At 44.2% G+C, this 26143-nt stretch overlaps 2 protein-coding genes across 2 annotated transcripts in view; one reads left to right on the top strand and one right to left on the bottom strand.

Moving 5' to 3' along the window:
- Positions 1 to 26143, top strand: part of CLEC16A (C-type lectin domain containing 16A) — a 190136-nt gene that overhangs the window by 157791 nt on the left and 6202 nt on the right. Inside the window, exon 28 of the transcript XR_012045029.1 lies at positions 19508 to 19815. The gene's annotated coding sequence lies outside the window, so the exon portion shown is untranslated. The remainder of the gene's footprint in view (positions 1 to 19507; positions 19816 to 26143) is intronic.
- On the bottom strand, positions 7 to 3154 carry SOCS1 (suppressor of cytokine signaling 1). Its single transcript, XM_072878011.1, has 2 exons — positions 2885 to 3154; positions 7 to 912 (listed from the first exon to the last, which is right to left on the bottom strand). The coding sequence occupies exon 2, from the start codon at positions 835 to 837 to the stop codon at positions 214 to 216; it is 624 nt and encodes a 207-aa protein (XP_072734112.1). The 5' UTR covers positions 838 to 912; positions 2885 to 3154; the 3' UTR covers positions 7 to 213.

The raw sequence follows: 26143 nt of genomic DNA, 5'->3' as shown, positions 1-26143 counted from the left end.
GTCTGCTTGGCAGAAAAATTATGCCAGGGTTTTAAAACCCCAGGTTTGTGCAAACAGTTTTTGTAAACATAAGAAGTCAAGTGTTCAAGTTCCATCCCAAAATACAGTAAATTGCTACAAAAATAAGTTTGCTCACTGTCAAACATGTTTGAAAACCCAGGAAGCTGGATTTCTTTACACATCTCTCACGTGTCTATACAGTTAATGCTGTACTTATATCTGAAATGGGAAGGATTTCAGATAGTCCTTTAAAACAGGATTGAGGGGGATCTGGTTTAAGTTCTCTCTTCCAAAAGTCTTCACAATGCTCTTCCGGCAGAGCTCCTGCAGGGGCTGCACGCGGACTTTGCGCAGGGGGGTAACCAGTACCTTCCTCGGGGAGCTTAGGTAATGTTCCAGCAGCTTAAAAAGACAGTCAAAAGTCTCTTTGCTGCCATCCAGGCTGAAACGCCCAGTCTGAAAGTTTATTCGGATGCTGGTGGGCCCAGTCGCAGTCTTAACACTGATGGCAAAGAAGCAATTCTTTTGTGTGCTGTCCCTGATGAGGAAGGTGCCCTCGGGCTCAGACTTCAGCTTCTCGTGGGCAGCATTGACAGTCAGAGGTCCCCAGTAGAAGCCACAGGCATCCAGCAGGCTGCTTGCTCGAGTGATGCTACTAAAATCCGCTTGTGACCGAAAGGTTCGGAAGTGTGTGTTGCTCTGTGCCTGCACAGTGCTGGGCCGGCCTGGGCCGTGGTAGCCTCGAGCCTGTGAACGATCCCGTGCTGGAGGGTCAAGTAGACATCTTGGGTCTGCTGCAACTGCATTATCTGCTGACACCTTGCTGTGCGCTACCATCCTACAGCCTAGACCAGCGGATGCGGTCTTCCATAGCGTCAGCGGCTACGGCAGGGCAGCTTTCCAGCAGCTATTCTGAAATGCCAGAGAGACACAATGTGAAATCCCCGGGGAAAAGCAGCTGCACTCTCTGAATGACCAAGTCTTCCATTCACATGCCTCCCACCCATTATAAAATAATAAAATATTCATTTGCCAATTTACACTGGGCAACCAACTGCTCGCTTTCTGACAAGATTAGCAGTCTATCACTATGGCAAAGTCCAAAGTGCCAAAAATATTTAGCAGGGATCATTAACAGCTACAGAGGATAATGCAGTTTCCCTGCTATAAGCCTGCAGAATTGTATCAGGACCTAGAGTGCGTCAAATGACAGGACCCTCTCAATGAAAAGTTACCTTGTGTACACTCCATCAGAATCTCAAGTTTTTAGAGAACAAAGCAACAAGGTTTTACAACTGAGTTACCAATTCCTCTGCACCTCCCTCCTTCCCTTCCCCAATCCCAACTGAGATGTCAGAACTCGGGCAAAATCATGGTTTGGTGCATTGTGTGAAAAAAAGAGAAAGTGGGTGAAGGAAATGTAAATCTGCAGCTGGGTATGTCTCCAGATAACTGGGGAAGAGGGAGGTGAATAGGTGCCATTGTGCAACTGCAGCCTGTAACACTGCCAATTTACACAGTAATCCTAAAACTACTTTCCTCTCTCCTGTTAACCTGAGGCTCAGCCATAAAAGGCAATTTCCCATTCTGCCAACTTTCCCTTGGGACAGCGATGCTACAACCTCACTAGCTTACACAAATCAACCTCTATGAACCCTTAAAGCATTACTCCTCAGTCTCTCTCTCTTTTTTGTATTACATGCACTTTAAGTGGCCCAATCTAAATTGCTTCCTATTGATATATCTTTCAGCATGAGGGACTAAATTCATCCCTCGTGTTACTTCAAAGGAATTAGCAGTGCTGCACCAGGAATGAGTTTGGCCTGAAATGTCTACCTCTGACAGTGTGGTTCGATACATCTCCGCTGGCTGCCTTGACCTTACTGGCAAGCATATATTTTAGGATTTATCCCTATAGTCAGATATAGATCTGCAGCAGCAGCTTGTTGAGAAACCTTGAAGTATTCTCAGAAATGAATCCCTCAGCCATCTTACGGTTCAGGGTAACATGCTAATGAGGATTTCAAAGAAAGTATGCAGCTGGATTCCTGTCTGTGCTAATTTAACAACTTGATGTTTGGTTTCATTGAGGTCATATTGCCTCCCAAAACAGCAAAGAGGGCTGTAAAATCCTTATGCTGGCAAATAACTTAACAGCCTGAAAGTAGCATTGGGCTTTCTTTACACGGCAGAAGGAAACTGATGTCAGTTTTTCCAATTACTGGGCCAGGATTATCGCCCAGTATTTAAAGTTAACAAAAATTAGAGTTCAGGGCACGCTGTTGAGAAGTAAGCACTAAGCCCGAGATCCAAAAGTCGCAGGGCTCCTTAGCAGGAGCCGTCCATAGCGAAGAGGGAGTTTGCGGTGCCTTTCCAGAGGGCACAGAGCAAACACGGGGCACGCCGGTCTTCAGAGCCTGAAAGCCAGAGCTGGCGTCTGGCAGGAGGGTGCCTCGACTCCGCCGGAGCAGAACCTTCGGCGGGGGCCCGGCCCCGGCTGGTCCCGGCGGCGGCGCCCGTGTGGCCGCCACGCTCCGGCGCGGGGGCTGCTCCGGTTCCTACAGCGTAGCGAGGGTGCGGGGTCCTTAGAGAAGAGCGGTGCCGTGCAAAAACCACTGCGTGTTCGCTTTATTGTTCTTCCCGCTATTTTATACCAGGCACGAGAGCTCCGTCTTGAGCACGGCCATGGAGCCAAACAGGGAGGGAAAAAAACCAGAACCAAAAAAAAAAAAAAAAAAGGGCAGAAACCCCCAAAGCCACCGCGCTCTTGCACAAGAGGCAGGGCTCCCTGCCCGTGCCTCCGAAATCTGACCTCTTCTAACTGCGGCGCTCCGATGCACGTCGCGGCTCGCGAGGACCCCGCGAGAAAGAGACCCTCCCTTACCTTCGCCCGGGGCGCCGCGGGCGGGGGCCGTCCCCGGAGCGCGCAGCACACGCGCGGGCTGCGGACAGGGGCGCGCCGGAGCCGGCAGCGCGGCGGCTACTCCTGGCCCCGCCGGCCGGCTGAGCATCCTCCGCGCGGGGGCCCTGCCTGGCGCCGCAGCGAGCCGCGGCTCCCGCGGGGCGGGCGGGCGGGCGGCACCTCCTGCGCTCTGGGCCCGCTCATCGCCTCTGCTTTCTATTTAACGCGGCGGCGGCGCTTTTCTGCCCGGCGGCTCCTCCCCTGCCTTCTCCGAAAACACGTGGCCGCCGCTTCACTTTCGCTTTCCGAATGAGTCACGGCCGCGCCGTGCCGGGCCCTGCCCGCGGCGCCCGGGCTTCCCGCGGAGCGCGCCCGGAGCCGCAGCCGCCGGAGCGCCCTGGGGCCGCTCCCGGCGCGCCGCCCCGCCGGTGCCGCCGGGCGCGGGCAGGCGCTGCCCCCGCTCCGGAACCCCGGCGGTGGGGCTGCGGCGCACGGCCCCGCGGGCTCCCCCGCCCCGCCCCGCCCCGCTCCGCCGCTGGTGGTGGTCTCCAGCCGCGGGCGACCCCGTTTCTTCTGCCCGACTAGATCTGGCTTTAGTCTTCCTGCCGTTGGTTTTGGGACGGCCCCAGCGAAGCCGTGGTGCAGAAGGTGTCCCTGGGTAGGTGCAGGTAGCGGCGGGCAGCGGGTGCGGGGTGAGGCTGGCCCGGCAGGAGGTGCTGCCTGGGAAGCCCGAGCACTGGAGTGCTCTGAGGCCAAAGGGAGGCGAGGGGATACTGGAGGTAGGTGATGAACAAGGCTCTGACCTGGCAGCTAGCTCAAAACGGGGGGAGAAAATGGCAAGAAAAGCAAGCAAGCAACCAGCGTGGGAAGTTTTAACGTGAAGATAGCTGCTGTCCTCAAAGCTAACAGGTCAGCATGGACAGAACAGGTGAGAGGACTTAATGTATAACTTAAATGTCCAAGAAGAGGAGGCAATTTAGACCAATAATAATTTTAAAGCGAGACAAACATTCAGAGAAATCTATGATCCTTCCACTGAGAGGACTGTGCAGATGGTACACTGGGTTTTGAGTTCTCAAAACAGAATTTCCCTGGGGTTTTCTACAGGGTAATCAGATTTAAAAGTAACCGTTCAAATGCCCAGCTATATTTATAACCTTGCCAGCAGCCAGTGCAGGAGGCTTGGGATGCTGTTCTGCTCACCCAGAGGGAGATTTGGAACCTCAAGTACCAAATCAGTGTCTTATGTGCTCCCTTAAGCAGGCCCCAGTAAAGTGGGCTTTCTGGAAGAAGAGGATGTTTCTTAAAGTAGTAACCAACACCTGTTTAAAAGGCTAAGAAGTCTTTCTTCTGATTATTCCTTGTCGTTGTGGAAGCCAAGTGCCCCAATATGTACCTTTTGCAGTAATTCGTCTGCGTAGGCATGTGCAAAAATACAGAAGTTTTGTGAAGAATTCCACTGACTCTTGACTCTGGAATCAATACATGAATGTATTGCTTCCAGAGCACCTGTGGTTGGGGGCATGCAGTATGACATACGGGTTTTGAAGCCAGAATGCTTCTTTACATCAGGAGCAGAGAGAGGATGTTTTTCCCTTTGCAGTCAACACAATGTTTTGTGACAATGAAAAGGAAATGTTTCTGTCAAATGATTAAGGGGATAGGGGCTGGCAAGGACTTGTGAGTTGTCCTGGGGATGAAGTTGAGGGAATGTCTTTCCTGCTTTGAGACTGAATATTCTTTTCAAAATCCAGTGTGGTCACAGACTGAATTAACCTGATGGCAATACAGCACCTTACGGTGATGTGCAGCCCAGTGTACAGTAGGCGAACCTGGAAATTTCTGATGACGCTTTAGCCACCAAAATTTACTGCTTATGTTCTGTCATGTGAGAGTATAGTTGCATGAATTTGGAGAAACAGAGCTTGTCATTAAGACCTGGCACAAAGATTCACTTTGTGCTCAGAATCTTCTTTCAAACAATTTTTGAGCAACTGAGCTTAAGCTGAGGTTTGGCATAAGCAGCTGGCAGAGGGAAGCTCAGCTGCTTTTCTGTGTAAAACAAAAGCATGAAGGAATGGTGGAACTGAAAGTTACTTTAGAATTTGAACATGCGATAGTGAGAAATGTTTTGCCACTATTTGCTTTGGTGTAGTGCACTCCATGCAGCGAGTAGATTCAATGGCTGTTTTGTGTAAGGCACTGTTCATGTTCAGACAGGTAGTACAACCAGGCTTAATGGCTTAAAGTCTACTTAGGCAAGACAAAGTCCCCTTCCTCCTCGCCACCTTTTCTCAAAGAAAAGAGACTTGAAGTGCATAACTGTGTCACAATAAGGTAAATCAGAGCCAAAAGTACGGCTCAGATCCTCTAGCTCCTCACCTAGCCCCTGAGGTGCCCAGACAAGCTACCTTCCTGCTACTGCACCGTTGGCTCCTGCTATCACTGTGGCTTTAAGGAGTGGAGCACAGCATGGCTGTAATGCAGCACAGTGGTATGAGTGTTTCTCAGATGAGATGGAGGTTGGCTGCAGGTTGCTGTAGGCGTGCCAGGAAAGCTGTTCCACTCTCATGTAATTTTTAATTTTGTAAGATCACAGGGGAAAGAAAAATCCTCCAGGTGCACGTGCAGTCTGTCTGCCATGTAGCGCAGCTGACGACGTGTCTGTCCAAAAAGTCTTCTTCATTGAGCAGGAATGTGGTAATAATATTTAGTTGCAAAGCTTCAGAGCTTGGCAGGGTTCGAATGGGTAGGCGAGCTCCCAGTCGCTGAGGAGAGCGATGGAGTGAGCCTGCCAGCTCGGACACCAAAAGCCAAGTGTGTCAGGCTGCTGCTTACAGAGTTTGATACCACCTCTACATGAATCAAAATGAGAGTGGTCCGGGGTGCTCCATAAGGTGCCTTAGAAAGGCCTGCCCAGGAGAAGTGGGCATCGATCGTAATATGTGGAGATTTGTACAGTGAGTGAAGATTTTGTGATCAGAAGAGACGGCATTTTAGACTTGAGGGTCCCACAAGTTGAACTTTCTTGGGATATCTTCCATTTTACCCACTCGTGTTTCCTTTTGCAACCCCCCATTCCCATCCTTCTGTTTCCTTTCTTACCTCCTCTCCCTCTACTTGAAGTCCCCATATCTGAGCCTTGGAAAGAGCTTGGTGCCAGCAAGATTGGATAAAATGGGGTTGCTCTACCCAGTAGAGGGCAGCGCATAAATTCGGAGCTGGTGCAGAGCTGCTGGGCAGAGCACACACAGAAAGAAGGTCTCTGGAAACGACTGAAGTTGAAAGCACTGCTGCCAGTTCAGATGATTCTGATCTGTGCTCTGTCACTCAGCTTAATGAGCACTTATTGCTTATTGCAAGGTGAATTACACACTCCTTAGAGTCTGTTTGGTAAGTAAAGCCTTCCAATTGAAATGCCTTTTTTTCTTCTCTTCACAAAGTACCATTTCACATGGAAAAACAAATTGTGTTCCCTTTCTTCCCTGCTGATGGTCTCAGAAAAGAAAGGCAAAGTCTGGGAAGAAAGAAAATGGGAGACATTATCCCATACCCTCTTCTCCCTTGTTTCTTGGGGCAGGAAAGTAAACTCTTTTGATGTGAAGGGTCATATCAGTAAGGGTCACATCCAAAGGCTAGGATAAAGAACAAACTCAGCTTTTGTTAAAAATAAAAGTCCTTACCCCCATTTTGTAAACATTGGCTTGGAAAATGACAGAAAATTCAGAGGAATCGCTAGGCATTTGTGCAGCAGGGACACGGCTTACTGGCTAGAAACAGGGCAAAGGCTAGAGGGAGTCTGTTCAGCAAGCACTGGGAATATGGATGCCAGGAAAGGTCTGCCAGGAGGCAGCAAGGGAAAAAACATGGTTCTGAAGATGGTTTTGGAGGTAGGAGATTACTGTATCTGTTGGGGATGCATGAGACATTTGCCTGTTTGTTAGTTTGTTTTTCAAAACCCACACTCTTAGCCCTACTAGCACCAGTGTAATGCAGGCAGAGCTTGCTTTATTTATGCTCCAAGCCTTTCCTTACCCTGTGAAACCACCGAGAGGGAGGAGGTTGTGATACCATGTATGGTATTCCCCAGTATAAATTCCCTTATGGGGCACTCCACACCCTGCTGAATTCAACCTCCTGCAGGGACAGGCCTCTGGGGAAAAAAAAAAAAATCAAAAAACTTGAAAGGCTTAGAAAATCAGCAGGCACTCCCTATTTCAGCTTTGTTCCTAATTTTTGAGAATAGCGGCAGACACTGATTCTGTTATGAAGCTGGATTAATTGGCAGGCTAATGTGTCTGTAGAATAGCATGTTGTTTAGGATTTGGTATAGCAAGTCGGTGATCAGTGTGGGAATTAATATGGGAATGTTAAATCAGCTCAATTGTGTTATTGTTATGAAGACACTTGTCAATGAGTAATCAAAATATTTTTCCAAGTCTAATAAATTGCTATTGTCTTGTAAGAACAGTTCAAGTAAATAGGGTCACATATTTTACTATTAGTGTTTTGAGGTTAGAGCCTCTCTTGTGCTGATACTGTAAATGGTAGCTCTTACATGAAAGCGCTCGTTATCTAAACTGACCAAATCAGCAACATCATCTTTAGAAAAGGGGAACTGAAGCACCAAGAGATTCAGTGATTTGCTTAAAGGCACAGAGCGAGGTAGTCTGCAGAAGGGCTAAGAATGGAACATAATTCAGGTCTTCAGAGCCCCATACTAGAAACTTAACCACAATACCATCCTTCCTGTTTTAGTGGGTTTTGTTTTCTTCTCCAGAATCTGAATTTTCATTTAAACAAAACCCCTGAAATCGGAATTATTTGATTTTGCAAGTAAATTAGACACCACACTGTTTCTGAGTCTGCTTTCAGATGCACTGAAACCAGCAGCACTGAGAGAAGTGTGAACCTCCGTCACCCACTTTAACTAGATATTAAGGTCAGAGTTTGACGTATATAAATGAGACATGCCCAAAAGATGTAACTATTGTGACTAGACATTTCCTTATACATCTCCATTTCCATACTATCCATACTATAATTTTCTAAGTTAAGAGATAATAAAGTGGGCCTGGTGAATACAGCTCATCCTCTTATCCTTTTAGTCATTTACTTCCAGGTAAAATGGCTATAAAAATTACTCACTTTACACTGATATTAATTATGTTAGATATCACTGAAGAACGATGTGGGTATGGCATGGTTGTCACAGCATACAGAAGTCATTATGCCAAGAACAAAATGCATTTTGAGATATCACCAATTTCTTATCAAGCCTCGATAAGCATCATGCCTATACCTAGACAAGGGCCAGCCCGTTGGTACAGAAGTAATAATTTCTGTCTGAACTGGAAATCATGCTGTTCTGCAGATAATGTACCAGTCAGATCCCATCCAGCTAGGATGGATGATAGAAAATAGTGGCTTTGTCTTCTAAAAAGGATTGCTGTGAGTATTAGTTGGGAGAAAGTGCACATATCTACTGGCTAGGATGATCTGGCTACTGTGGTTTTTGAAAGTTAAGCAAATTAAGCTTAACTGCGTACTAAAACTGAGTAAGACTTGAGCCTCTCCCAAGTTCCTTTGAATAGTCCAAATTGTCTGAAATATATCTCTGTAAGAGATATAAACTGTTATACTTCAAATAAGTAATAAATCAACTGTCTGAGGCGATGAGGAAGGTTTCTTTCTAAGCTGGCTATTTTGGAACTGTTTATTTTAAATTATGTTAGTTCCTTCTTCTAGGGCAGTTAATGCTGGTTTCCTTGAGCCCAAACTAAATGGACCCTGTCTGATGTTCAGTGGAAGTTCTTTTGTTGATAAGTCAAATCAAGATTCGCATTAGTCTCATGAATTCAAATGCTGAACAGTTAACCATACAAAAATGTGGTTTGGGTTTTCTACGTTTCAGTAGTTTAGACATCCTTCTTGGTAGTTAGTTGAGTGAAAAAAAAAAAAAAAGGAAAGCCTCAAATTGTTGGTAAAAGCATTGTGAAAGGGCAGCCTGCTTTCTGGTGGTTTTTTTCATATGAATGAGAGATTTGTGTTGGGGGTGTGTGTGTGTGTATGTATGTGCATATTCCACAATTGGTGGAGGGACTTTGGATCCCTAAAAATAATGTTGGTGCTAATCGCAGAGGTAGTAGGCTGCCGTTCATACAGGGGAACTGCTGCTATAAATACTGAACTGTATATTTAAAGCAGAACCATATGAAGGTAGTTTGGCTTCCAGATACACTTACTGGACTACAGAAGTTTCAGTGCTGGCTGGAGGAACATAGACCTTGAATTTCAGAGCCAGTTGCTAACTTTACTTCAGTCTGGCTACCGCAATACCTGAGTGATCCTTTCCAAACTAAGCCAGTACAGACCTCTGCTCCCTTTCCATTGCCTCCCTCGCTGCCCCAGCAGCTCTCTCCCTTGCTGCTGAAGCCACATTCTGTTTCTCCAGTTCCCTGTTCTCATGTCTTTTCAGATCCCAAGCCCATGAAAGGAGAGTGGTAACATGGCACAGGAAAATCAGCCATGGCACTGAACTGTGCTGTGGGTTTTGGAGCCGAGGTTACTGTTCGTACATGCAGTTAAGAGTCCTCAGGCAGTTATATATCCATGTAATATGGGAAGGGGATGCTGACTGTAAAGAGAGCACATGAGAGGTCATAAGCTTTGGGGAAAATTTATTTTTGAGTGGGAACCTTCAGGACACCAAGCAAAACATCAATTCATAATCCAAAAAGGCCTCCGGTGCCTCTTTATTGCTATTTTAATGGTATCTTTACCCTCTGCTCTTATAGCTTCCCATTCTTACAGGCATTTTCTACCTGTTTGTTTCCAATGCCTGTTTAGACTGTGTCCTGCACGGTTTACATGATTATGAATTTGCATTTGCTGCTGAAGGTGAACAGTGTTGATACCCTTTCTGGTTCACCCATGATTCCTTCTATTCAAACCACATGCAAATGCTGAGCTTCTGCTGAAATAATTCAAAGGTTGTGGAATCAGTTTCTGATGCATTTCATTCATGAGCATAATCCACATATGAGGAGATTTTTATGGTTGGGGTGAGGTGGAGCAAATGACTCAAATGTTCCCTCACCTTTGGTTTTCAGTCCACAGAAACGAACAAAAATTCATCCTTAATAAAGTCAAATGAACCCAAATCTCAGTTCTATTTCCTTGAATGTAGAGAGACTCAATAGTCCAAATTAAAAGGAAAAAAGTGGTCTTGTTCTTAAAGTTAACAAAGACGGATACAGTGCTGCTACAGGAGACAGAAGTAGCACATAGGAAGCTGAGAAATCAGAAGGTGATGGCATAGCAGTATCTTGCAGCTTCTCATCCAGCTCCAGGTGGACAACCATATTTCTTTCACAATGCCCTGAGACACTTTCAGATGACTTGGTTGGATTTTTAATGCTTGAAGTCATCAAGCCTGCATCTGAATAAATCACTGTTAATACTCAGCCTTGAGAAAACATCTTTTGTGGGCTTTCCTACTGCATGATATGCTGACCTCCATATTCCTACTGTGATTACTGTAATCTATCTTAATTGACAGATCTTTTTTACTGTTGCAGCAATCTCAAAATCATAAAGCACCTAAACTCTTATGATGATGGAATATGTTAGGGTCCTGCAGTATCTAATAACTCCTATAGCCAACAAATAGAAACTAGTGAATGTGCATCTTTTATTCTACTGTACAGATAGATCCTATATAGATTTTATTATTGTCTTATGGCCTTGGCTAGTTATGTAACATACATCTGCAAAGATCCACGCAAGAAACAGCTAATATAAATTTTAATTTCTCAGTTTTCAAAGTATTGAGAAATTAGCCAGATTTCTGTTCCTCCCCTGTCCCTGGAGAAAGGATAGGTCCTGACAGGTGGCTCAACAGTCTGCTTCAGAATACAAATATTAATTCCTCATTTGCCAAGAAAAGGAAAGGAAAAAAACCCCACCATAATTGCTCTTGTGGAAAAAGAATTTAATTTTTTTCTTCAGACATTCTCCCTCTCCAGAGTTATTGCAAACCTCGGCCAATTTTACATGTGAACTCAACAAGCTGTGTTCAGAATAGATTAGCTTCACCATATTCCAACTCCAGCAGAATTTCTAGGAATCAGGAGAATAAGCTCGCTATTTCTGACACAAGAAAAAAGTCCTTTAAATGTAGAATTTTTGGCATCTGTCATTAACGTGGTAAATTAAAAACATCATCCAAAGATATTAATGAAGCATTCTCTAATTTTAGAAAGATCTATATTAGTTAGATAAAGACCTCACCACATACGCTTTTGGATTAATTAAGCACCACTTAGACACTCACAAGTCTATGGGGCCTGATGAGATCCACCCAAGAGTACTGAAGGAACTGGCAGAAGTGCTCACCAAGCCCCTTTCCATCATTTACCAGCAGTCCTGGCTAACTGGGGAGGTCCCAGTTGACTGGAGATTAGCAAATGTGACACCCATCTACAAGAAGGGCCGGAAGGAGGATCCGGGGAACTACAGGCCTGTCAGCCTGACCTCGGTACCGGGGAAGCTGATGGAGCAGATCATCCTGAGTGCCATCACATGGCATGTAGAGGATAACCAAGGGATCAAGCCCAGCCAGCATGGGTTTAGGAAAGGCAGGTCCTGCTTGACCAACCTGATCTCCTTCTACGACAAGGTGACCCGCCTAGTGGATGAGGGGAAGGCTGTGGATGTTGTCTATCTAGACTTCAGTAAAGCCTTTGACACGGTTTCCCACAGCATTCTCCTGGAGAAACTGGCTGCTCATGGCTTGGACGGGTGTACCCTTCGCTGGGTAAAGAACTGGCTGGATGGCCGGGCCCAAAGAGTGGTGGTGAATGGAGTTTACTCCAGTTGGTGGCCGGTCACAAGTGGTGTCCCCCAGGGCTCTGTGCTGGGGCCAGTTCTGTTTAATATCTTTATCAATGATCTGGACAAAGGGATCGAGTGCACCCTCAGTCAGTTTGCAGATGACACCAAGGTGGGTGGGAATGTTGATCTGCTGGAGGGGAGGAAGGCTCTGCAGAGGGATCTGGACAGGCTGGATCAATGGGCTGAGGTCAATTGTATGGGGTTCAACAAGGCTCAGTGCTGGGTCCTGTACTTGGGCCACAGCAACCCCATGCAACGCTACAGGCTGGGGGAAGAGTGGCTGGAAAGCTGCCTGGTGGAAAAGGACCTGGGAGTGTTGGTCGACAGCTGGCTGAATATGAGCCAGCAGTGTGCCCAGGTGGCCAAGAAAGCCAATGGCATCCTGCCTTGTATCAGAGATAGTGTGGCCAGCAGGACTAGGGAAGTGGTCGTGCCCCTGTACTCGGCACTGGTGAGGCCGCACCTCGAATACTGTGTTCAGTGTTGGGCCCTTCCCTACAAGAGAGACATTGAGGTGCTGGAGCGTGTCCAGAGAAGGGCAACGAAGCTGGTGAAGGGTCTGGAGCACAAGTCTGATGAGGAGCGGCTGAGGGACCTGGGGTTGTTTAGCCTGGAGAAAAGGAGGCTGAGGGGAAACCTTATTGCTCTCTGCAACTACCTGAAAGGAGGTTGTAGAGAGGTGGGGGTCGGTCTCTTCTCCCAGGTAACAAGAGATAGGACGAGAGGAAATGGCCTCAAGTTGCGCCAGGGGAGGTTTAGACTGGATATTAGGAAATTTTACTTCACTGAAGGGGTTGTCAAGCATTGGAGCAGGCTGCCCAGGGAAGTGGTTGAGTCCCCATCCCTGGAAGTATTTAAAAGACGTTTGGATGAGGTGCTTATGGACATGGTATAGTGGTGGTCTTGGTAGTGTTAGGTTTATGGTTGGACTCGATCTTAAAGGTCTTTTCCAACCTATACGATTCTGTGATTCTGTAAGAAAAAGTATTACGTTATGTAAAATTAGTGTAGCTTACCATGCAGGCCTTGATGTCTCCTATCAGTAAATTAGGTAATTGAGAATATGAAAGTGGGAAGAGTGCCCAGCCTGGAGGATTTCATCCTGGAGTTCTGGAGACATCTCACGGAATTGCTCTTGTCAGGAGGTTTGACGTCTGTGGTGACTCACTTTTTAAGGACAGCTTTGTCCTCTGACACTGGGAGAAGTCCTATTATCAGTTATCTTAAACTGGAAAGAAATGTATTGCAGCTGCAGATCTATTTCAGTTCATAATAATGTCAAAATACTGGCAAAATATCTGATAATGAGTCTAGAGGAAGCATTAGACTTAAGTCACATACACAAATTGAATTGAGCTTGCCAAGGTGACCTTCATATTGAACATATGAGTAGTGACGTGTGATGACCTCAAACCACAAGGCATTCTAATACAACTTTACTCAAAGAAAAACCTTTTGGTAAGGTGGCTGGAGCTATTCTTATATGCAAACAGTTTAAATTTGTACTTCTCTTCTAGTTCTTTGCTCCAGCTGTCCTGTTCTGGCTCTGTCTCACACCATGACTTGGAGTATGGCCTGAGTAACCTCTCAGTTTCTACAGCAGTACAAAAACTATGTCCATGACTTTCTGGGTTTACTTCTAAACAGAATGGTCTGTATACTTGTGATATCACAGACCCATTCAACATAAATTAATGCAGCCTTCAGGTGATTGCTGTTTTAGTATATATCTAAGCTGAAGTTCCATAATTAGATTTCGCTAATCGCCAGTTTAAAAATTCAGATTAGCTGGGTGATAACTTGTCAAGAAAAAGCAGATATAATTCTTCAAATGTCAAGTGTTGGGGCAAACAGATGCAATTAAGCACCTACTACAATAATACCATGAAATACCAATAAACTGATTAATGTGAATTTAAATCCTGTGCTGTCTCTAATGATTTCCATATAAATAGTTCTACGTCCTCTCTCCCTGAGTCTATAAGGAAAGGTTAAAATACTAACAGGGAGTATGGGTTTTCCAGTTAGTCAGTCAGAGCTCTGTCCCTCTCTGATGCTCATACAGTGCTGTGACTTACCCAAGGCGAAGGCGGAGCACGCACTTACAGACAAGGTCCTGCACATCCTGAGAGGTTTGCCTAGCTTCAGAGGCCTGCCAGAGACCCAGAAATTCTGGGTGCATTAAAAAGGCTCCAGTATCTTCCCAAGTCCATACTTAGAGTATATGCTTTGGCCAGGAGGAAATCTTTTGTGAGCTTAGATTTCTTTGCTTTTAAAGACTTGGCAGGAGCTTCATCAGAGCCCTTCAGAAGATTTCCAGTTATAGTAGTATATAAACACAGTAACAATAGTACAATGTCTGTGATCTTAGGATGTTTTTCAGGAATTTTTTTCTTTGTTGAGCAAGGTGAACATTTTGTTCTGTAGTATGTGCTGATTCTTTAAATAGGAATGTGATGGATGTGCCATGGCTATGGAAGGATGCAAACGTGACTTCACGTTAGACTTGACTTCTGCATCCAAAATGCTGCTAGTGGCAGTTGGGCAAAGATCTCCAAGTAGATGTTTTTAGCAAGCTGGAGAAGCAGACTTGCACCCAGAATAGACCAGTGGGGTCCAGACCTTAGCTTTACTGCTAAAACTAGCTTATTTTTCAAGAGATGGAAAACAAAGACATTCAAAGCTCACTTCTAGATATGTTTGTGTTGTTACAAATTTTGAATTAGCTGAAAGGATACCACCTAACTCCCTCCGTTTTCCTCCCTTCATTCTGGCTTTTTATTCCTCGCATATTTTACCCTTACTTTCTTAGTGTCCCGTTTTCCCCCGCACAGTCATTGACCGTTGGGCCGCAGAGTGGGGAAGCCCAGGGCGAGGCTGTGCACTGTGCCGGTGGAGTAATGCCGAGGGATCCCTGCACTGGAGGGTTCCAGGTGTCAGGGCTGGAAAAAGCAGCTTGCCTGGTTCAAGCACTGGAAGAAAACATGTCCTCGCTTCTTGCTTGCTCATGGGCCGTACTAAAAATAGCTCACCACTGGTAAGTCTGCAATATATAGCAATGTGGCATTCCAGCCATAAGTTGCATAGCATTCTACACTTTTCCTCCTCTATTTCTGTATGAAACTCAATAAAAAACTTAGTCCGATACACACACACACACAAAAGAATACATTTACTCTCAGTGCCTGCGTTTACCATCAAAGTGGGTAGCGTTTCCTGAAATTGGTTTCTGATCCCCCTGAAAGACTGTGGGGTTTTCTTTTTTTTTCAAAGGTTAATTTCAGGGAAACTGAACAACATACATGAAACTCTAAAATATGAACTGTGCAGATAAATTGCGGTATCAAGGGTGTAATGCATGTGACCTGCCTCCAGTTCCCTGAATTCCAGTGAATTCCCAGTTTCCACTAGCGGGTGGCAGGCAGATCTGAGTGTGGTTGTTTTCTGTTAATTTTGTGCCAACATGTGGTTGTGGTAGAAGGGTAGGAGTGGTGTGATTTGCGGGGGGAGAGGGAAACACTAGAGTTGAGACTGGGGAGGTAAACCCATTGGTTTTTACGGTGTTGCGCTCATTGACTTGTTTCAGATCACATATGAATCCTCTTCATGTGACAAACCCGCTGCATAAAATACCAAGAATGGTACAGCCTGCAAATCTTTGGCAAATAGATCATCTCTTGGGATTCATTCAGCATCCTTTCTCTGCTCTGCTATGATGATGTCTCAAATGTGTACTTGAAAGGCAGGGCTAAAGCTGAATCTGGTTTTAAAAAATGAGCCACAGAGTTTTGTGCAGCATAAAAAAGAAGAAGTGATCCTGAGTGTCCAAAGCTGCCGATGTAGATTTCCAAAGCAATTGCTGCTGGATTGAGCTGGATGTTTTTACTGGCTATTTAGAAACAGCTTTAAGAGACTTCCCTCTGTTAATTTCACTCATACCTTAACTTTGAGACACTGAGACTGTCACTGGCAACTTCCCAGAAGTCCTGCGGCTGATTCTAATTTGCATAAACTTTTCTGTATACTAGCAGAGAGAAACGGGTCCAACTGAAATCTTTTCTTATCTTTGTATCTCTTCCTTGATCTCCTCCCAGCCCCCTTTTTCAGGGCTTGGGAAATATGACGGCATGTTTGCACAGGACAAAGCAGATTTGGGAGGGTCTGCGTCGTGGCGTTGTACTCCACTGGGTTTACTACATCAAGGAGCACTCCATGAATGGAGACAAGTCCTCATTACTGGGGATTCAGCAGCCATTCCCCTCTGAGAATGAGATTTGGTGCAGTCATGAGGCTGTGCAGAGACCCCATCACTGTTCCAGAGAATCATTACCCCGTTTCCTCTTCTGTTCTCCTTATTAGCAGTTTGCACTTCAGTACAGCACGTACTACAGCCTTCCTCCTGTCTTGCACAGTGGCGCACACGCTGCACTGATGTTATGTGGTTTACGAAGCCAAGAACTGAAAAACTGGGCAATATCAGATTTACATTTGCACATGCAACCTGAAATCTGCCCACTCACACATCTGTGCACTGAGTGACGCAGGGGTGCTGGTGAGATGCGTGATCTTAACTCTTTCACAAAACTAGGCCAGAATTTGCAGGAAAAGACAAGGAAGGCCCTGTCTAAATTTTAAGGGCTGGAATTTGCAAACAATTAATTACATTTTTTAACATCATTTTCTGTAGATAATTCTGTATTTTACAAATAAGAAAGGTATAAAAAGAAACTTTGCTAGAATTCCAGAATGTTTTTTTGATACAAACTTATTGTTGTTTTAATTACGTTAATTGCCAGAAAGATAATGTGCTGTATGTGGGAGAGCAGGACTCTGCCTCCAGGTGCTGAATGTAGAGGTCACTGAGTTGAGGTGGGATAGGCTGGCAGAACTGTGGTTCCTCCCACCTCTTCTGGATCTTTGAGCTCCTGCCTTACTTAAGACTAATGGTGAGACACCAGAATTGTCCAAATTTTGAAGATAAGTGCTTTTGTGCTACTGTAGCTGCCTGTGCTCGTAAGGTATACAGTGACAGCATGCTAGTTTCTAAACAGATACAGTTCAGCAATGCAAGGCATGCATGCAGGTCAGGTATGACTCAAACAAATCAGAGTGGATGGAGAAAAGTGTACTGGAGGTAGAAGAGGCAGTATTTCTTCCATCTGAGGTGAATATATAGAAACCTCATGAAAAACCGATGCTAAACATATGTGGCCTTTTGGAAAGTGTCTCTGCAAATGCATCCACAACATCTAGAGTGATAAAAATCATCTACTGAGCTGAGTCGAATGGCATAGTTGAAGTGGAGCTGTAAATAAAGTGGTAGGCGGTTTCCTGCTAAAACTCCCCTGCATGTCCAAGAACCCACTGTGACTCAGCCGTTGCAGTCACTGGGAACTCAGTGCAGACACCCTTTTCTAGTTGGGTATTTTTACTTCTCTTTTTGCACCATATCAAGAGAGGCTCCATTCATCCCTGGAAGAACCAAATTGACAATATGACCCATTATTTTTTGTTGTCTTAAGGTAATGATCTTATGGTAGACCAACGAGACTGTTTGGACTTCTTGTTAAGCTGCCTGATTATCAATGACTCATGCCTGCACAATGGTCTGTCTGCTTGAATCTTTGTTAGACCTTCACATGAAAGTTCTTGGGACATACATTAACATACTTTAACTGGGCTCTTACCTGCAGCTCTTGGTGCCTAAAAATCGAATTTTCGGTGTTTTCATTTCATGTGCAAGAAGACTCAGGAATGACTGGGTTTTTTTTTTTATTTTAAAGACTATGTGTGTAAATATGCTGAATGGAAGGGAGACAATTATGTATTTGCTTATAATACATTTTCTAATGTACCTATTGTTCCTTCAAAGAATTAGCATCTTTGGAAAGATGAACTGAGCTGGAAGAAGCTATGCCCTTGTTAAAACAACAGCAGTAGCAATGTCTAGTAGTTTTTAGGTCAGCAGCATCTAGAGTCTCACTTGCCCTAGAACATTTTATGTTTGAAGCTGTCAAACGTCATCTTACTCCTCTGGGCTCATAGTTTTGGTACATCCTTTGTCATTAAGGTAATGCTTTCCCCACTCCATTTTGAACCTGCACAGATAGTTGCCTCTCCATGTGAAAAATTCTGTACCCACAAGGCTTTAAACTTGGCATTGGCAATTAATAAAGCAGATTTGGGAGATTTGCGGGTTCCCATGAGCTGAGCTAGAATGGGCTTTTCTGTTCTTTTTCCCTCTTTATACCATGCAGTATTTATTCTGTTGCTTCTTTGTTTCTTCTTTCATTTCTAGCCTGTCTCCCCTCCTCCAGTTCACAGTCCTTTTCCTTATTTTTTCATTTTTTAATTCATTGTACTCCCTCTGTGCTAGTCCCAGCTAATTCCTTGTTGGCTTCTTCCATAATACTGCTGGAAGTTTGTACCCATCTGACCTTTCTCTGCGTGAACAAATCCCAGTGTCCCAGGTTTAAAATTTACTCCGCTCTTTGCCTTTCTCTGCTTTCCAGCCTGGTGTTTTCTGATTGCTTCCTGTAATTTCTGTTTAATACCTCTTTTAGTTTCAAGATGCTGTCTTTTGCTTTCTTTCTCTCTCCGATATTAAGTATACTTTGTACAGGTTTTTTTCTGAGAATTAAGTCTACCTTCTCCTCCAGAGTTTTCAGTTTAGCATCTGAAGGTTATCTGTGGTTCCTTGTTAGTGAACTTCCTTTCTGGGAAGTTCAGCCTCCGTGTATTTTGACTCAGGTCATTAACATCAAAGTAGATCTTCTTTTTCTTGCAAATTCCCATAACTGCCCACCTTTCTTCTCTTTTCTCTTCCTCGGTCCTCTCCAGTACCACACACAGCAGTGCTACGCGGTGCGTTGCTTTATGAAAGCTGACACCCAGTTGCTTTCCCTCAGACAAGTCCTCTTTTGCTGCTCTTACAGCTGTGAATGGTGGAGGACTTGGCATGTTTTGAAATCCTCCCATCTGAAAAGCAGGAGTCAGGGTTTTCACAAAGTGCACCCGAGGAGGGGACACCCAAGGAGCTGGTGCCAGGAAGGAGCTCAGGTTACTGCAGAGGCCAAGGGGGACTGAGGGGTGGCTGGCACTGGGGGGCCTGACACTGGGGAGTGGGCCAAAAGGCAGGGGCAGCGCTGGGAGTGCCTGAGGGTTATGAGAAAGCCGCTCTGGGGTGCTTCCAGGCAGGCAGAAAGTTCCCTTTCTGCCAGGAAGGATGTGTAGCCCAGGGTTGTTGGGTCAGGGAGGGGATGCTCTGGTCTGGAAGGCTGGATATTTTTATTTTGTGAGAAAAAAGGCAGCTCTGTAGAGAAGGGAGAGGTTTTGAAATGGGTTTGGAGAAGTGGGGTAAAGGATGTGGAGGACACTGGGTCCAAAGACTGGGGGAACTGAGAGCAATGGGTGGAAGTGTTGCAGATGTGGTATGGATGAGGGGACTCAAAGGCAGGAGGGGCTGGGGATCACCATCTAGCAGAGCTGGTCCATTAACTGGGATCCTGGTTTGGGGACTGAGGACACACGGTGACCTGCCGCATCCCCCTTCATCCCCTGTAACCCTGCGGTAACCCTCACAGCCCGTCTTTTTCTTCTATCAGAAATATGGTCATATATAGTATGTCAGTACATAGTACATCCACTTCCAAATAGAAGGTTTAACAGACAGTCTGATGTCCACACTAAATTATAATTTTATGTCACCAGGTGACCAGAATTCTCATCCTCCTCCTCCTCCATGTACTCTTTTTTGAAGTATATTAGTACTTAAGGAAAATGACTGGGCTATGTGGGTGGTGACTCTTGTACCCCACAAACACAGAGCGGCTGCTGAGATCCTGCCTTCTGAGAAGAGCTCACCAGAATGACCGGCGAGGCCACTGAGTAGGCAGAGCCCAGGCTGCTGCAGAGTGCTGCACCGTTCAGCATCCTGCAAGGTGACTGCTGCTGCGTGTGTAACAGGACAGCCCGTGCTCACGCTGGCGAGGGAAAGTGTTGCACCCTTATTGGTCATGGTGAGTCATTTGCACCTTCTGCTACATCTGGCATGAATTTCATTTTAAGTTACTCTACTGCATCGTTATTTTCAGTATTTCCTTCACCAGAAGCTGGAGCCACAGAGGTGAAAATAATTGCATTTACCAGAATCTGTCATTAAAGTTGGCAGGTAGTTCTTGCTAGAAGTAAAAGAATCAGATTTTGAACGGCATTGAACAGTGCCATTCAAGTACTCACACGTGGAGTAAAACTCTATTCATCAGAAGTAATAAAATGAATATAATTCCCAGGAATTCAAATGCACCTGCCTGCACTTTTTTCTATGTGAGTGGAAGTCTAGCAAGGAAACAGTATTTGGGGGACAAATCCAATTAACCATGAAAAAGAGGAATTTACCAGAAGACTAGCCAGCCTGTTTTAATTTCAAGAGAAATTTGTGTCATTCTTTTGTCTTGACATTACAGTGTGTGCAACTTACCATTAAGCATTAGCCTTAAATGTACTTCTGTACAGCACCACCTTGGATTACACCCATGTTTTTGGTCTCACCCATATTGTGAGGTTGCCAGTGGCTCTTGTGGCCGTCCAGATTTATGTCTACTGTTTAAAACTACAAAGTGGCCTCAAATAATTAGATAACTGTGCTGTAAACCCCTGGGCCACTCAGACGACATGTTCTGCCTCCAAGCTTTGTGGTGCCTTGGAAAACTTTCCACCAGGAGTTTACCTCAATGTCTTCCCTGTTTTTTTCTTGTACACGTATTGAAGTAGTTTACACAGACAGTTTTAATAGGAACTTGGACTCAGCTTTTCAAAGGAATTAGGAGCAAAAACTTCTTTACTTGCACACTGTGCCTGTCAGGTATAACTGCAAGGGCTTTCTGCTGAAATAGAAAAGCCACACTGAAAAGTAAGGGAAACAATGATAACCAGAACAACACTCAATTTGAATTGTGTCTGTTTATATTTGAATCTCTCGTTTGTAGGAAGTTCCTATAAAAGCCAGTTTAATTTTAGTATTACTCAATTTCCAAATAAATCATTTGGGTTTGTGTTTAGAAAACTTACTGCCAAGCCCCCTCTGCTGGATGGAAAAATCATGTTTTCCTCCCTGCATGCTGAAGACATCGAGTAAAAGCATTCCAGCTTATTACTGTTCTAATTACAGGCTCAAAGTTCACAAAATCATTACTATCATTCTATCATTATCTGTCATGACTTGAGCTTTAGAGAAGCATCAGGATGATCGCTGCAAATGTGTTCAAATCCCTCCATTTGAATGAGTATTCAGTAAGTCTCTTGAAAGTTCATCCTGTCAGATTATTTTATCATCCAAGTTATTTTCAGTAGTGTCCACCCTCTTCACCCCCCTACTGTATCTCGTATGTATTATTTACATCTTTTGTCAGTCATCTCATTGCACACAATTTGAGTGTATTTCAATAATGTGTCTATACAGTAAATAATAAAAATCTGAATCCAAGAAGCACACATGCTTTTCCAGGGCAATTCAAATTGCAAAGATCTGCTTTGCTTGTCTTTGAAGTGTGACAAGGGAAGTTCGCTAGGTGAAAGATAATACTGCATGCTGTTTAAACCATGCTTGTCATTTGTGTATGACAAAGCCTTTTGCAGGGACCAGCTTTATATTTACAGATCAGGAAATCGGCCCAGCAAGGAAAGACAATCCATTAGCTTGAGCTCTAAATTAGGACACGGATTTAAGCCCTGCTCTGAAACAGACTGCCTGGTGACCTTGCACTAATTAAGTAGGCTAAAAGCCAAAAAAAAAAGTGCCACAACATTGAGCGTTGCCCAACAAAATTTTGAAGTTTCTGAGATAAAGTGTTGGACCCGTTTATGGTCCTCTGTGGCGCACATTGAGAGCTGAGTTTCTTTGAAAGGAGATCCAAAGCAGCCAGTATGCCATGCAAGCAGCCACTAAGGAACTGTTGCCTACAGAGGTGTGTCTGAAGCTTTTCCCTTTTTTTCTTGAGCTTGTTCAAAAATTGGTCTTCGAAGAATGGCAGTCTTTTAAAAATGGAGCAAACCAAGAGACCGTTGCTGGGGCAGCTGATTAGTACTTAGAAGACCTTTTCAGTATATGGAAAAGTGAGATTTGTGTCCCTGCTCGGCAAGAGGGCAGTCAAACTTCAGTTCCTCCCTTTTCTGGAAGGTGTCCTAACTACTAAGTAGAGGTCTCTTCTCATTGAAGGGGAAGGAGAAGTATGTGTTAGCCAAGAGAGATTTGGAGCTTAACAGCTAGAGTTAAGTTATGTAACAGCTATAGTTTCCCACCTATGAGTGGGAAACACTGGATTCTGGTGCCCCCTCTGAGTGCTGCTACGTACTGTACATTAAGCAGTTGTTAGATAAGCTACATAAGTGATATTTGAAGCTGAGCCAGAATTCAGTGGCTCACTTGTCTCCAATCAATGCCCCAATCTGCAGGCTTAAAGGCAAGTCCCATTCTTTCTGTAGGTCAATGGCTCCTGAATCCCTTTCTGTGAACTAAAGCAAGTTCACGGGGAGAGCAGAGAATGTTTCCTTCTATAGGCTTGTGGTGAGGTCATCATTTCAAAATGAGCTTGACAAGCATGTCCTTTAGTCCCTCTATGCCAGGAAGGGATTTGAGCCTGAATTTCCCACATTTAAGCCTGAAACACCCACATTCCCACAAATGATCTCACTGGTAAACTGTTGGATAAAACTGGTGAGGTTGAAAAGATGGTGGTACCCCTTTGAAGAAAATGTCTCTAATGAAGTCCCTGAAGTGATGAGAAACATTTCAAAGCTCTAATATTTTATTCAGTTTGAAAAATATTGACAATTGTCCCACAAAAATCAAACTGTAGCAAAACTGAGGGAAGGAAAAACATACTGAATTGGTGGTTTATGTTTAAAAAATACTTTTTAATGTAATTGTATTTCAGATGAAAATGTGCACTAATTAAAGTTTCCTAGAATATACTCTAAGTACAGCACGTATCCTGGTCAGGCTAAATGAGTGTTCAGTCTTAGCTCTAGTAGCCAATACATGCTAAAAATAACAACAGGTTTGGACCAGAAAGAAGTCTAAATAGCCCTGAGTTCCAGGGAAGTTAGAAAACCAAGCCTGTGTTTGGAATTTATGCCCAACCTCTTCACTCAGAAGGCAGAGGGTTAAATACAAGCAGTCTCAGTTTTTGTGTATGCAACATTTTGTGACTATGCAACATTTCCTGTCTGCTGAAATGCAGGTGCATTGCCTCCCAGGCTTAAGTCATCTGTTGCTTTATAATTGCAGTGCAATAGAGTTCCCTTTCCTTCTGAATGAGAAGGTTTTATTGCAGGGTCTGTGCACACCGAAAGAACAAAAACCAAAAAGGAAGCAGGAAATACTTCAGTCCCAAGCACTGGGTAATCAGAGACAGCTCTGCAACTGGGGGAGCAGTCCTTCCTCCTGAGGCATTTGGCCAAGCTTAGATAAACCTCAGTTTTCTAGGTCTGCAATCTAGACGTCTCATCCCACCTTCACAGGAATCTTGTGCTTCTGTGATCAGAGCTAACCTGCTTCCGCAGAGGCCGAACTGTGGCCAACCAAGCTGTAGCACTTGGTAAAAGCTGGGAACAGGAGGCAGAAGCTCCCTCTTACCTGAGTGGGACGAAGGACCAGGGCTGACCCAGGGTACAGCTTGCCACTTTCCAGGGGCTTTTTTGTGCAGAGCCTGTTCATTTCTTACCTTCTGAAATGCATAGTGTGCCCATTTATACAGAGCTGCAACACAAAGATACAACTTTAGAGCTATTAAGTTGAGGTGCTGTATATTCAGGTATTTACAGATAATATAAAAGTGTGAATGAGAACCAGCGAAATGAAAGCCATGATGAAAATTTGTTCTTCAGTGTGTGCCTGCACGAGAAGGGCTACCAGGGAAGATAAAAGGATTGCTCCTAAAGCACATCTGTCTGTAACTTTACTGATGAAACAACAAAGCAACAGTACACCCTTTCCTACTCATGTACCAGGAATTTAACAGGGCTTAATGCAAGATTACAGACCATAAACTATAGTTTGAGATCATTGCAAAATGTGCAAACGGCTTTGAACTCAAGAACAGAAACTTAAACTTTCCCCACAGTTTAGGAGTAAAAACTTCATGGCACTGCTTCTTTTATGACTTTACAAGTACTCTTTACAAACGTTATCAGTTTGCAACATTACACAACTGTGTGATGAAGCTTGCACAAGTACTGGTGGAGGGAGCTCTATTGTTTTACAGCTGGGAAACGCAGCCTTTAGAAGGAAATACATCTATTTTACAAATCAGAGGATGAATGAAAAAGATTCTCTAATTACTTTCAGTTCTGTTTCCTTTGGCTGGAATTTCTGTTTTCCCCAGCCGATCATGTGTCCAGCCAGAATCCAGGGTAGTACAATGACATTTATAAGAAACAGAAGGGAAAGTAGCCACAAGCAGAAGGGACATTCACGGAATACTGCCAGCTTTGAGTAAAATGTGGCACTATTTAAATGAACATTCCTGTGACTGTGAACTTTAGAGATGTTCTTAATAAGGACTGTTCCTCCCAGCCTTGATTTTGAAAGTTGCTTCCGACCATTACTCAGGCTGGTACCAAAGAAGGCTTACAGCATGTAGCATGTCTCAGAAGGCACTGTGTACCTTTCAGAACAGGGCCCAAGTCAGAAGAATCAGTAGCTTGATACTGAGCAGTGCTGGTTTTATAGGTAGCACGTACTGTAATTTAACTGGGCCAGCCAAAGTATTTTATGAACTCTATCCATGTTATATATGCTGAATCTAATCTATATACCTGAATGCTTAATTCTACCAGGCAGGGCAGAGCAGTGGAACTGGGGAATGACTGGAGCCAGCCCAGATGCATTTTAAAAATGTCTGCCCTAAGCTATCAGTTAACCATTGGTGTGGTTAACCATTGTTAACCAGCCTGGATGGAGGAAAAAAAAGGTGCCTGGAGAATATTTTTGCCATCACCCAGATGTTCACCCAAGTATTTGATTTGGCAGAAATGAGTGTAAAAGGGATTGCATCAAATGACAGCGTGAACACAATACTGAATGTGCTTCAGCCTCTTTAGCTCCACTGGTGAGTGCTGGAGGCTCTTGTGGTCTGGAGTGGACTGAAATACCACTGAGTTCCCAGCAAAGGAAGAGCCAGAGGTACCAGAATGCAAATAAATCAGTGGTCTCTGTCAAACAGTAGGTTCAACTATTCAATTCTCCCTCTGCCTTAAAATCTATGAAAACAATGAAAATGAAAATACCTAACCCACATCTGTTAGGATTGTTTGTTAGTAATCACAGTATTATCTTTTAAAAGAGTTTAGATAACATATAGTCAGACTAGAGAGATCTGTCGATAAGAAAAAGAAACTACTTTATGCCTTTCACTTTCACCCTGCACAGTTTCTCGTAAATGAAGCTATAACCGGCAACAGAGCCCGAGTACTCTAATGAGCTTTGCCTTGCAAATCAAAGGTTGCGTGCCATCCTTCTCCATTCTAAAGTGTCCATTGCCTGAAATTCATATCTGTTGAAATTGTAGCAGAGCTACAGATCTTCAAATGCTCCTGTACAAAACTTGAAATTATTTGAATATAAGTGCTTGATGTTTGGAACATCAGAACTCCAAAAGTGCAAGCAAAAATGTGCACACGTGTGCTCTGCACAGCCGCTTTATGCTATGTGACATTTTCATGAATCTTAGCCACCATCTACACTGATGTCTCCTAGTTGACTCTAAAAGTATGGACAGTTTCTATTTTGAATAAACAAGCACTGTTGGCTTTTGCAATAGAGTGCACTACTGCAAGTCTGGTTTTGTGGGCTCATGAGGTTTTTGAAAATAAAGCGTACTGGTTTTGCATTTATCATTTATTGCTGCTTTTCATGACAAGCTGAAAGCTTGCTAAGTTTTTGGCTTCAATATTTTTGAATCCCTGAAGAGTTGCTTTTTGGTTGTATTTGAATTTCAAGTCCAAGTTTTGTTTAGTTTGGAGGGCTGCCCTATATAGAGCTACAATTTAGAAATAACCATTGTGTTGCACAACTATGTACGTTTTAGCCATCTACAAAAAGTCAAATATATATATTTAATATCATTCATTAATAATTATTTAGATTTATTCAGATAAATAAATGTTTGTATAGTTGCCTCACTGCAGTCTTCATCACAACCACTAGTTCAGTCGAAAGGTCAGGTTACTCGTACATAAGAAGTGATTTTAATATTTTCCCTTGAAGTGGGTCCTTTTCACAATTTCTTTGTATGTTCCTCTGGTTCACTTTGTTTTCCTGTTTAGTTCATAATACGAGGTCTAGAG

This window comes from Ciconia boyciana, chromosome 13 (genome assembly GCF_034638445.1).
Source record: "Ciconia boyciana chromosome 13, ASM3463844v1, whole genome shotgun sequence".
In the NCBI taxonomy this organism is placed as follows: Eukaryota; Metazoa; Chordata; class Aves; order Ciconiiformes; family Ciconiidae; genus Ciconia; species Ciconia boyciana.
Note: the sequence above shows the minus strand (reverse complement) of the source record. Positions and strands in the feature narration are given on the sequence as shown.